Here is a 13,122-nt window from a genome sequence, read left to right on the forward strand (position 1 = left end):
GAATTTTGTACAGAATTTGCTAATATAAAAAGTTTTTTTTTCCTTTGAACAAAATGCTGTTTTGTAAAAAAATTTGCTAATGTAAAATAAATATTTTCTGTTAAAATGGTATTTTCTTAAATGTATGCTTTTCTTGTATGCTCTACAATAAAGAAAAAAGACAAAGTCTTCCAAAAAATCTAAAGCCTGAATGCCAACTCATTTTTATGTTTTTAAAAATTAATAAAAGTAACATAAATCAAATAGACATTCCCCAAATGACATTCATTCATTGTGTAGTATTTTTGCTATTTTGTTAGCTTTCCTCTTCTGTGTCTTTTTCAACAAAGTTCTCTGGGAAATTGTGTCCTCTTGTGGTCACTGGCAAAAACAACATGTTTTTGCAGGAAGAATCAATCCAAACAATGGAAATAGGATTTAAGGCTTCAGGAAAAGCCACTTGTGAAAAAAGGAAATCCCTTGAAGTGAAGAGAGATGAAAGCTGTGAGTAATCAGAAAGGGAACTTTAGCTGGAAAAACACAGAATGTAAATCATTCAACTTATATTTAAATTGCTTGATCATCAGATGATTAAAAAGAAGAGAAAAAATGATTACTATGTAGGAAAATTGTGGCCATGATAAAAAGCCTCTATGAATAACTGTGTATTTCTTACATTATTTCTTCAGTCATTCCGGTAACTCTGATATAAGTGAGAGCATATTTCAACAAGGTTAAGTGGCAGCAAAGCTGGGACACAAACTTTCTAGCATGCATACCCAATAAGGTAATAAAGGGGGTAGGGGGGAGACTCTTGAAGACTCTATACTTTTCCACACTCTGATTCTTCTCTCCCTACAAGTTTGGCATATTATGTCTCCTAATCCCATCCTAATTTTTACTGCAGAATGCCAGATACTTTAAAGATTAATATTTATTTGCATATTCGATTTGCTCATTTGAGGTGTTCTTGGCAACTCAAGTTATTGTGCTTTATACTTTTCATTTTATTTCTGGATTGAAAGCTTCAAATTTCATAATTTTAGATCCCTATTCCTAAAGAAATTCAAAAAGAGAAAGGTAGAATCAGTTAAATTCATGAATTAAACTGTCATTAAAAGAGAAGAATGACCTCTTTAGGGCAAGGTGCACAAACATCCTTAAAGCTACCTGTGTCACTGAAAAAGAATCTGCTTTCACATAGAGTTATCCAAGTCACTCCTGCTGACAAAAATTTTATATTCCACTTTGATAAAATTCTCTCATTTAAATATCAAATTAAGTAATCCCTGTGAAGTGTTCAAAACAAGATGAAATCTAACATGTACAATCTCAACTGAGATGCACTCAAATGCAGCCTTTTCCAATCTGCGCCCCCTTCTGTGTGAATGTTCCTGTGCTTCATTCATGCAATCCAGAGAAATTATTTCGCAGAACTCCAAGCCAACAAACAGGTGGTAAGTCATCCAAAAACTGAGGAGAAACAGTAGGAACAGATTCAAGTGCTCGCCTTTTGTGCAAATCCCAACTCCAAAATGTACCAGCTTGCTAACATTCTATAGTGTATGTGTTTCTTTTCCTTCTCTAAAAGTATTCATAAATGTTGCTAGGAGAATGCCAGTGCCTATTCATACTATAGGAACACAGATATGTACATACTTTTTGCATATGCTGAGTATGAGATTCCTAACTCTGTTATTTCTAACAGTATTCTTTTTTTCATATTTTAACACAGCACACATTCCTCAGGAAGGACTGTGAACATGCCAAGTTTGCAGTTTGAAAACAAAGCTCGTTTTGAATTATTCAAGTGCAAAAGAAAGCTGTTTTGTTTTCAGTTAATTTTTTAGGGCATTTATTTTAGAAGTAGATGAAATTATTTAATTCCAATGAATCCAGTATTCCCAAAGAAGGTAGTCTTCCACTGACATCCTTTAAGTCAGGCTGAGTTCAGCCCCAAAGGAAAATTCCTAAGACCCCTTTTAAAGAGCCTGAAATTAGGATTTTAGAACTAAGTAAGCTTTCATGTTAAACCAAATATTGTGGAAGGTGCCATTATCATTGCATATACAAAAGATCAAGAATTATACTTGGCTCTTCAGCACATTTAAAAGAGAGTTTGCCTTTATTCTTGCCCCAGCAAGTGTGGATAAGAAATTTGTTACATAAAATGTTAGGTAGAATACAGATGGGACAATCAGGCCAGGAAATGTTGAAGTTTGCAAAGTAGGGAGCATCAAGCCTCAGATGTTTTGAGAGGTAATTCATTTGGCAAGCTGCAACCTTCTGCTTCAATACTAACTTTTTTTTTTTCAATACTAACTTTTAAATACTCAAAATCCCTCATCCTCATTTTCCACTCCTTCGAAGAGTACAGGAGAAATTTTTTTTCCCTCAGAACTAAAGTCATTCATTGTGACTCCATCAAGAAGATTCCGTGCCCGGGGTAGTTCTGCTTAGTTTATTCATTTTAAACCCTGTTTTAAGCATTCTTGCATCCATAGCATCGCCTCACTCCCGGGGATCCCTGTATTCAGTGGCCGGGAGCTCTTTATCCCCTAGAAGTTGAGTGCCCAGAGAAGGGCTGGGCTCACTTTAAACAGACCTGGTCTTAGAGATTGATGACTTTGCAAATCGGGCTAACTAATGGCTGCTGCGCTGTTGTGGACTCGGTTTCTCCTCCAGCGTCTGTCCCGATTTCCATCCTCGTACCCCCGCCCCCAACTCCAATTCCCCTTGGGCAGGTAAGGTTTCCTTTACACTTTGCCCACACTTTCCTGTCTTGCTTACCCATAGCCACAAAGGAAAGAGTCCAATTATTTGATCTCTTTATTTTTGAGTATTCAGCTGAAGGGAAAAAAAAAAACACAAAACAAAATTAAGATTTGAGATTGATCTTTAAAAAAAAAAACACAGACATAGGTAAAGGATGAAATTTTTCAAGAATCCTGCAGCGACGTTCAAATAAGAATTGTGGAATACTCTGCGATTCCGATTTACAAAAGATAAAAAGATGATTTCTGCCTATTCTCTAACTGCTTCCAAGAGATCAAATCCTATAGGCAGAAGATGCAATCACAGGAGTGAATTATCAGAGGGCGCTTTAAGAAGACCTGACTGTAAACGATTAAGTGGAGGTCAAGTAGAATCTGATTTTCAGACAGGCATTCATTTTAAAATATGGCAGCGACTCAAAAAGCAGGCAAGTTGGCACGCTGTGGTCATTGTCTATGAATATTTGTAAGAATAGTGATAGACAAACCCTGCACGTCGCCCCTTCCATGAAAGCTTAGCCTTGTTCGCCCCCCGCGGAAGGGATCCTGCTTGCTCTCACTTCCCCTGGAAGGCTGAGCCCTTCAACCGGCCCCAGGCGCTCCAGACCCCGGGGTTTCCGGGACCGGGACCGAAGCTGCGAGCCTCAGTGGGGCACAGCCACGTGGCCTGCCCGCGCGTCGCCTGAGCTCCCGCCTCCTCCTCCGGACACCGTGGGCCTCGACCCTCGGTCGGGCCCAGAAAGGGAAGCTTAGCTAAGTTAATTCTCGGCTTAGACTCCAAACCGTGGAGAGCGTGAGCGGACCTCGGCCTGAGCAGGGTACCCGAGCACAGGGCACGCAACTTCCGCACCCCCAAATCTGCCCCGAAAACTAACTACTGCGTTTGACCTCTGGTTTGCTTTGCAACTTGAAGAATGAACATGAAACGGTTATTCTCTGCCAACTCGTTCCAAAAAGGAAAAAAAAAAAAAAAAAAAAAAGTCTAGCATTGAAAAGATGGGGTTCTCGTCCACGGCAGCGTCCCTTCCTTTCCAGCTCGCCAACTTTTCTTGCTTCCGACTTGACAGAATCTACATTAACACCCTCTTCGGGGCTCTTCACTGTGACTTATTAGATAGAAACGCTTAAAATGTCAGTGTCCAAACGATTGGAATGCGTTTGGGGAGCGCGGAACAGGCTCACTGGACCTCCTAGGAGTGGGGAGTGGAGTGGGAAAGGGGACTCTCGCAACCATCAGACCCGCGTGTCCAGGCAATGTTGAGCCCCCGTCTCACTCTCTCAGAGCCGACCTTTAGAGGTCACAATGCAGGGCCTTATCTGGGAGTGGGGTGGGGATGAAACGGCCACAGGAACTCCACCTTGGGCTAGCAGCACGGGCAATCAGGGCCGCGGCGAAGACCCCGCGTTGCCCCACTCCGGCCCTGCTGCCTTCTCCAAGGACAGGACTGCCTTCCGCGGGAGAATGAACGTCTGCCTCTTTCTAGCACCTTCGGAGGTGTAGTCCTTTGGGTGTTGGGAAACGTCACATCGAGACACTGTGGAGGGAACAGAAAGGCCCAGATGCTTCTCGAGGAAGGGTGAGAGAATAGGCCGGGGCGCAGTTCTGCAGTCCCCTGCGCGGCCACGTCTTCAGAAACGCCCACGACCTCAGGACCAGCCACGGTGGTTTGGCCCTTGGGACTCGAGGGGCCCGTCTGGCTGACCATCGGGTGGGCTCCGCCGTTGCCGGTATTCTTGCCAGTCACCCCCGCCCCAGCAGTCCCAAATCGCGCCACGGACCTAGAGGGTACTGAGGCGAGATGAGACTTCACCCACTGCGTAGAAGCTGTTGCCGCCGCTGCTGTCACAGCCACTCCGGGAGGGGCCGACAAGGCGGCGGGAATGGTACCCTCCGGCCGCTTCCCCGGGCTGCGCTCGGGTGCGGGGTCGCGGCCCGCTTGCTCCGGCGCGGAAGGAAATTGCCCCGCGCCCGCGGGAAGAGGGTGGCGGGGAGGGAAGGGGGAGGGCAGCAAGGAGGCGGGCAGAGGGGCCGGCCGCCTGGGCCAGGTCGTTTTTGAATGGTTTGGGAGGACGAATTGTTAGACCCCGAGGAACGGGGGTGGGGACGGAGAAGGGGGGCTGGAAAGCGGAAACTTTCCTATAAAACTTCGAAAAGTCCCTCCTCCCCACGTCAGGCCAATGACACTGCTGCCCCCAAACTTTCCGCCTGCACGGAGGTATAAGAGCCTCCAAGTCGGCAGCTTTCGCCCAACTCCCAGACACCTCGCGGGCTCGCCGGCACCGGCAGCGTTTCCAGGAGGCAGAGCCGGGTGTGCGTGCGGCCGTTGGGCGCTTTCTTTTTGGACCTCGGGGCCATCCACACCGTCCCCTCCCCCTCCCGCCTCCCTCCCCGCCTCCCCCGCGCGCCCTCCCCGCGGAGATCCTCCCTGTCCCTCCTCCCGCTCCCTCCTCCGCGGTCCGCACCGCCCGGGCCGGCGCCGTGCGCGAGGGAAGCTGGCGGGCTGAGGCGCCAGGCTCTCCTCCTCTTCCCCGGGCCGCCCTTCTGCCCCGGGCCTGCGAGGCCGCGCGTTGCCGCCCGAGAGATGATGCAGGACGTGTCCAGCTCGCCAGTCTCGCCGGCCGACGACAGCCTGAGCAACAGCGAGGAGGAGCCGGACCGGCAGCAGCCGCCGAGCGGCAAGCGCGGGGGGCGCAAGCGGCGCAGCAGCCGGCGCAGCGCTGGGGGCGGCGCGGGGCCCGGTGGGGCCGCGGGCGGGGGCGTCGGAGGCGGCGAGGAGCCTGGCAGCCCAGCCCAAGGCAAGCGCGGCAAGAAGTCTGCGGGCTGCGGCGGCGGGGGCGCCGGTGGCGGCGGCGGCGGCAGCAGCAGCGGCGGCGGGAGTCCGCAATCCTACGAGGAGCTGCAGACGCAGCGGGTCATGGCTAACGTGCGGGAGCGCCAGCGCACGCAGTCGCTGAACGAGGCATTCGCCGCGCTGCGGAAGATCATCCCCACGCTGCCTTCGGACAAGCTGAGCAAGATCCAGACCCTCAAGTTGGCGGCCAGGTATATCGACTTCCTCTACCAGGTCCTACAGAGCGACGAGCTGGACTCCAAGATGGCAAGCTGCAGCTATGTGGCCCACGAGCGGCTCAGTTACGCCTTCTCGGTCTGGAGGATGGAGGGGGCCTGGTCCATGTCCGCGTCCCACTAGCAGGCGGAGCTCCCCACCCCCTCGGCAGGGCCGGAGACCTAGGTAAGGACCCGGCGCCTCTGCGCCCCTTCGCCGCTCAGGTGGCAGACCGACTGACGGCCGGGCCGCGGCTCCCTGTCCGCCTCGCCTTCCTCCCCGTCTCCTACTCCCCTCTCAACCTTCCCACCCCACCTGGCACCGCCACCTCATCTCCCGAGCGTCCCTGGAAGGCAGCTTAGTCCCCGCTAGGGAGAGAGGGATGCGCCCTTGTGAGGGGTGTGCGTGTGCGTGAGTGCGCGTGACAGGAGGGAAGACGGAGAAAGAGTCGAGGGTCATGGATAAGGACAGTCTTGCCAGCGCCTCCCTTTCTTTCGGCTTTAAGTTTTCGTTCTCCTTAAAACAAATGTTTCCAAATTCCACCTCCTCCTCCATTCCGCCCACCCACTTCCTCTTGCCCTTGGGCTGAAATCCTTCCAGGTTGTTCAGCGTAATTTCTCCGTGGTGGTGATAAGAACAGTGCTCACTAGTCTTAGAAAACAGCCACAGAGACCTAAACAATAACCAACTTTCCCCCTCTGGGTTTTTGCAGATGTCATTGCTTCCAGAGAAGGAGAAAATGGACAGTCTAGAGACTCTGGAGCTGGATAATTAAAAATAAATATATATGCCAAAGGTTTTCTTGGAAATTAGAAGAGCAGAATCCAAATTCAAAGAAACAGGGCGTGGGGCGCACTTTTAAAAGAGAAAGCGAGACAGGCCCGTGGACAGTGATTCCCGGACGGGCAGCGGCACCATCCTCACACCTCTACATTCTGATAGAAGTCTGAACAGTTTGTTTGTGTTCCTTTTTTTTTTTTTTTGACGAAGAATGTTTTTATTTTTATTTTTTCATGCATGCATTCTCAAGAGGTCGTGCCAATCAGCCACTGAAAGGAAAGGCATCATTATGGACTTTCTCCATTTTAAAATGGTAACAATCAGAGGAATTTTAAGAACACCTTTAGAAATAAAAATACTGGGATCAAACTGACTTGCAAAATCACAGTCAGTTAATTCCTTTTTTCATTCTTCCTCTGAGGGAAAAAAAAAACTTAAAATACAAAAACAACATTCTATTTATTTATTGATGACCCATGGTAAAATGCAAATAGATCCGGTGTCTAAATGCATTCATATTTTTATGATTGTTTTGTAAATATCTTTGTATATTATTTTTCTGCAATAAATAAATATGGTTGAAAATTGTCAGAACCTTAAAGTTTGGTCTATATTTTTAAAGGATTAAGTTGGAGGTAAAAACCTGCTTGTTTAACTCTGGAGACACCCAAGAGGGTGAGGGAGCACTAATATAAACAAAGCAGTGAAAAACTCAAAACTAGTTACTGACAGGTACAGGCATGTTATTTAGAAAGACAGCTTTATCGTTATTCCTGTTGGTGTTCAGTGGACTTAGCATCTCCCCTTCATCTCTTATCAGGTCCCCAGACAGCAAAAACTTAAGAGTTATTCACCTCTCTTGCTTATATTTTGAGAAGGCAGCTGTAAAACAGTTAAATGCAAATAAGCACTACGAACTCAGCACTATTTCTCTTTGTTTTTGTCATGATTTCTACTCTTTATAAGGATTTTTAAATAATAGGTTTATTTCAGTGAAGGGATGCATAAAGTGTTATCAAAATTACCTGTCTATACACACATATAAATGAACACAAATGTATAGAAAATAAAGTTTAATTTGGCATGACAGAGAATTCCATTTATAAAGTAATTCGCTTAACTCTTCTTTCATGAATGAGAATGACATTTAATGTCAAGTTTGCTAAGAAGACAAGCCAAAGTTAAGAATATTTTCCCATGTTGATGTTGTCCATTTGGGAAGCATGCTCCTTCTTTAAAAGTAAAGTACATACAGCTATGGAGTAGAACACAATAAAGAACCTGAACTTTCAGTATCTTCGGTAACTATTGGAACAGTTACAATTTTAAATGCTATAGCTATTCATTTTCTAGTCAGTTCATTAGCAAATATATTTTATCCAAAATTACACAGAATTTTTCCCTCGTTACTTACATGTATACAAAATCTGATTTATTAGTTAAGTAAAGGAATAACAGGGACAAATGTTGCTTGATTTTTAATTTCATTCTGGTCATTTCTGGGCCAAAAAAAATACTGGGTTTTATAATGAATAACATTAAAAATAGTGACTTTGTATCCCTAAGTTCTTAACTTTTGAATCCAGTTTATTGCCTTCAAGTATAATTAGGGATGCTTTCAAACTGGCAAATAATTTTGCTGCCTAACTCAAATAATGACTGTGGCAAATAAGTGTATGAATCCAAACAGATAGTGTTTGCTCAGCCCAGGTTGAGGTTATTATATTGCCTGAAGGTTTTTTCCCCCTCTCCACACATCATAGAATGCTGACATAACAATATTGTAAATTTATTATTGTATTTTAGACCATGTTTTACAATAAGGAGCCTGTAGAATTTACTTATGTTAAAAGATCAGTGAAAGCTTAGGGAAATAATTTTTTAGATTTTGATAGTCCTTTACAAAATAACAAGACGGAAACATTATTTGTGGAGTGTGTGAGTGTGTGTGTGTGTGTAGAGCAGAAATGTAAAGAGGGTGCCCTAGAAGGATGAGGGAGATCATCAAGATGGTAATTCTCTCTTTTGTGTGTGTCATTGAACCACCTCCATTTTCTAAATTGTTCATGGAGGAATCTTGTTACTAGCTTGGCCTGACTATTTGATATTTCAGATTTCTTGGTGTACATCAGAATGGAGCTGACCATCCTTGCTGAGAAGGTAATTTCTATCTTAACCTCTGATGATGTAGACACTAGAAGTTTCAAAAAAGGTAGCCTTCCTTTTGCCTTTTTTTTCTTTGTGTGTGTTTGTGTGTGTGTGTGTTGTTCTCTCCACTTTTCACATAAGAGAAAAGACTTGGAAGAAAATCAAATGCCACATTTATGTTGCGTAATACTAAATACTAAACTGAAGGTAATATTTTCCCCGAGATTTTCAGATAAATAAATGAATGAAAGAAAGGTGGTGAATAGTTTTACTTTGAATGAGAAGGATTCATGGTGGAAAATATTAACTATTAGAATACAATTTTCAGCTTGCCAGACTATATCTGTATTCCCAACCTTCCCCACCCCATACACACCACAGTGCCAATTCTTTTTTAGAACAGAAACGAAGCACCTGTGTTTCTCTCAATATTTCCTATTTTCATTTTATTTCATTTTATCTTTACTACCTATTCTTATTTAAAGGACATTTAGGATGAATTACCTCTGTTTCAGAAGTGAGAATTTAATACGATTTCTGGACCCAGGAATCTTTACCCTTTAGCCAGAGTGTATTCACTGAAGGGAAAGTATTGTATTAAATTGTCTTGGGTGAATTCTAAACAATTGAATGTTTCCTTTACTGTGCACGTAATTTTTTAATCTTGCTTTTAATTTCGTTGGATTGACAGCCTTCAGTCATAAGAAAGCAGTAAATTTTTGTTCCCATTACACACATTTCCCCTCTTTGTGCACACACTTGCTAACAAGCACATGCACAGATGATAATTCATGCACAGTTGCAGGTACCCTCCCCAAAGTGGAACATATTAATAAAATAACGTCAAAGAGCAGAAACTCACACAACGTGTGTACTTTTCCCCCACACTCAGCAACCGACACAAGCTTCTTGCTCCTTCGGTCCTCAGGCTCATATTCATAATGGAGCTTTTTAAGGGACATTTGGCCTCTTGCAAAAAAGTAGAGCATTTTGCACATTCCACGGTTTGGCAGACTCAGAGCTGGTTATTTTCTCTAGACCGGTATCAAGTTCTTCTCAGGCATATGATTTCACTTGAAGTCCTGCCCAGGAATCCTTCAAAGTGAGCGTTTGTCCCGCTCTCATGATGTCAGGCGGTTTTCCCTGCATCTGTAATTTGAAGAAAAACAAACCAACCTGCGGGGAACAAACGCCACGGAAACCCAAACAGAACTCCGTGGGGAGCGGGAGTCTCACCTGCGGCGAGCGCGGGAGGGGGCGCGGGCCCGGACTCCCCTGCGTGGGTGGCGGGCGGCCGCACGGTGGGGAGAGTGACCGTGTCCGTGGCCTCCTGGGACAGCGCGGACGGCCCCAGCCCCGGGCCCAGCGTCAGGCCGCTGCGCGGAGGAGGCAGCTCCAACTGTCAGCAGTAGCAAGGGCAGCGGCAGCAAGAGAGTCAGGCAAAGGCCCAACCTCATATTTCCAAAGACAGGACCGCATTAGCGACAAACAGGGGTCGGGAGAGGGATCCACGCGGGCCACTTTTCCAGAATTTTCTACCGGTGTGTCGTAAAGCGTGTCCCACCCCCAGCACCGGCGACTGTGGAAGGAAAGGGTACCGGGCAAAGTGGAAGGAGAAGTAGGTTTCCTCATAATATCTGAAAGCGGATCACCCCACTATTTGCCAGGCACCTCGAAAATGCAAACAGGGTTATGAGTGATCCTTACTTACTGAACAGCAAAAGATAGACCTAGTAAACAGGGCATGGGATACATTTTTCCATTCGCTTTTGTCCCAAGGCCCCAGGAGGTGAGCCCACTTAATATTCTTAGCAAATCAAAGCACGTGTCCTTTGAAGAAGGTGTGTAATTGGAGTTTAAGGCATGTATGGAATTCCCAGATGTCCATAAAGTAAGAAGGAGCATGTGGCAGGTCACTGGAAGCTGGGGCAGGTTAAAATCACTGGCACAAAATTCCGCCGTTTATATTCTCTTTTATAAGGGCCACGGAGATAAGCCTTGGGGAAAGGATGGGACGGGATCATAATGAATATCCAGCTTCTCGTATCAGAGTCACAGTAACCATGGTAAAAAGCACATGGTCAGAAAACCTCAAAGAAAACACTCAATTATAGCCGGGATTTCGTGGGCGCCCTGCAATGAGATCGTTTGGGGTTTGCTGCAGCGAGGGCCTCCAACTGCCTGCCGTCTTTCTTGTTTACGTGGACTATTTTCTTTTCCTTCTATTTTTTTTCCCCCTCTCAAGTTTGTGGATGTGTCTTCGTACTTATGCGTGCGATTTAGGCTGAAGCCAGAGGAACAAAATTCCAGAGTAGGAAAAGAAAAAGCAATTCTAAAAACATTCATTCTAGAAGGCGGCCTTCTTGGGGGAGGGGAGATTGCGAGCAAGTGAAATTAAGTTTCTGTAAAAAACATGCAGTTTAAACATCTACCAGAGAGAGCGAAAAGACAATCATCAAAATCAGCTGTTCCCTATTACTCATTCCACTGAGGTATATATGGATGTGTATGAGACGGTCGAATCTAAGCGCGAGTTTGCCTGCTGCTTATTAGGCAGGTTTCTTTGTTTGTTTGTTTTGTTTTGTTTTGTTTGTTTTTGGTCTAAAGCCAGAATCGAAGGAAATAGGAGTTTTCTCCTTGGGTTCAAGATGGTGCCCTCTCTCACCTGCACAGTGGAACCAGAGGCGGGAGACGCAAGGATCGGGGGTCTGCGGAAGAGACTGGCCCTGGCAAAGGTTGGCGCTGGGAAGCGGGCGATGTGGGACCACCTGGGGATGGGGGTCCCAGCGAAAGGGGCTGGAACAAAGCGTGCCACAGACCTCACCAGTGAGGCAGGCGGGGAGGGGGGGAAGGGACGCGCCTGGGGTGACGTGAGTGCGACAAGTGAAAAGTTAAGCAGGTACCTGAAGGAAGTTTATCTTGCCCAGATGTTAGGGCTTTTATGAAATGTCACGTGAAGAGAACAGATGTACAACTTGCAAATGGGGACACGCCTGTAAATACAAGGGAGGCAAATGCTTGGAGGGAAAATCCAGGCATAAATCATCAACCTCCTTCTCTAGATATCTATTTTCTCCTTTAAATATTTGCTTCCGGAAAGGGAAGACACATCCTAAGTGAGTCTTCCAGAAGTCACGATCCAATCTTCTGGGCGGCACTTCCCCCATCCCCCCCCCCGCCCCCCATCCTCTAGGTGTCTTGGGTGTGGATGGTTTGGATGGAGGGCAAATTTCTTTCCTGCTCGTGTTTTCTTTCTTCACATTCCCCATCCCCCACGTTACTCTCTTGGCTTCTCAAAGACGTTTGATCCTGAGAAACATATCGGATCTCGGTTTGGAAAAGCTGAAACTAATCAATTGCCTTTTTGAAGGGGTAGAGAGTGATAAGAAGAGCGAAGGAATGCCAGGCCTGACAGACCCTAAACCTCCAAGATGCTTGGATGGGCTGAAAGATGAGCGGGTGATCCCTCCCTCCTGGGGCGGGATCCAGAGCTCTGGGGATCCCTGCTGCCGACAGGGTAGGGATTTCACCAAGTTAAATTATTGGTTTGGTTGAAAGGATTTTTTTTTTTAATGACTTGTACAGATAGGGATTTTTTTTTTTTTACCCTACATGCAAGAAGGAAGTTCAGTTTATAAACAAAATTAAAATGAATTAGCAGTTGCCCAGTTGTGGAACAGTCTAATTCCTTTCTCTGTATTTAAGAGAGATGTTCATAGATGTTATTATGAATATTACCATGTGGCACAGGCTTGGGTCTCTGCCCACGTTAAGGTTTTAAATATTTGTCGACAATAACTTTAAGCTTGTACATTAAATGAACTGTGCTGTTGCTCTTCATTTAAATGCAACACTATTCCTAAGTCTTTGTTAAATTGACATTGCACCTGGCTTACAGTTATTATATAGCCACCAATTCAGCTTTCTTCTTTAAACAAAATTTAAAAGTTGGAGTATTTTTTCCACAATATTAAATCTAAATTTACTGTCAGAATTTATCTTATTCCTTTTTGGATTTCCAAAGGTGTGGTCAGAATTGAAATAGATTCAAAGTGATCACATTAGCTTTAAGGGTTGACAGTTTTTAAAACGCACAAGACCAGATAAACAGACATATCTTTTCTCTCTATAGCATTTAATCTAAATACCCATCTATCCATCCCTGGAGGAACTTAACCTTGACTTACCACCTTTGGGTGCATAACGTATCTGGTGATAGCCCCCAAAGTGCCTTGGACAAAGATCTCAGATCCTGACCCTCTGGAATTTGCCCAGCCTAGATGAATGTTGGGTTGGACCCCAACTTGCTGACTCTGCTATGTAAAGCTTTCCTCTGAGGCTTCCAGAACTCTACTTCTAAACATAGTACTGGACAAAACAGTCCACATTTCTTT

General features: G+C 45.4%; 1 protein-coding gene and 1 long non-coding RNA gene across 2 annotated transcripts in view; both read left to right on the plus strand.

Moving 5' to 3' along the window:
* Positions 1-5,016: 5,016 nt before the first annotated feature.
* TWIST1 (twist family bHLH transcription factor 1) lies at positions 5,017-7,181 on the plus strand. Its single transcript, XM_019931471.3, has 2 exons — positions 5,017-5,986; positions 6,513-7,181. The coding sequence occupies exon 1, from the start codon at positions 5,336-5,338 to the stop codon at positions 5,942-5,944; it is 609 nt and encodes a 202-aa protein (XP_019787030.1). The 5' UTR covers positions 5,017-5,335; the 3' UTR covers positions 5,945-5,986; positions 6,513-7,181.
* A 3,705-nt stretch (positions 7,182-10,886) lies between these two features.
* The window catches only part of LOC141279530 (uncharacterized), a 129,064-nt gene continuing 126,828 nt past the window's right edge, over positions 10,887-13,122 (plus strand). The window contains exon 1 of the long non-coding RNA XR_012333922.1: positions 10,887-11,463. This is a non-coding gene — a long non-coding RNA (uncharacterized lncRNA). The remainder of the gene's footprint in view (positions 11,464-13,122) is intronic.

Source organism: Tursiops truncatus, chromosome 9, assembly GCF_011762595.2.
Source record: "Tursiops truncatus isolate mTurTru1 chromosome 9, mTurTru1.mat.Y, whole genome shotgun sequence".
NCBI classification, from domain to species: Eukaryota; Metazoa; Chordata; class Mammalia; order Artiodactyla; family Delphinidae; genus Tursiops; species Tursiops truncatus.

Bases quoted from the DNA above. Each gene is read 5' to 3' on its own strand.
- TWIST1 (XM_019931471.3), top strand. From the start codon at position 5,336: ATGATGCAGGACGTGTCCAGCTCGCCAGTCTCGCCGGCCGACGACAGC.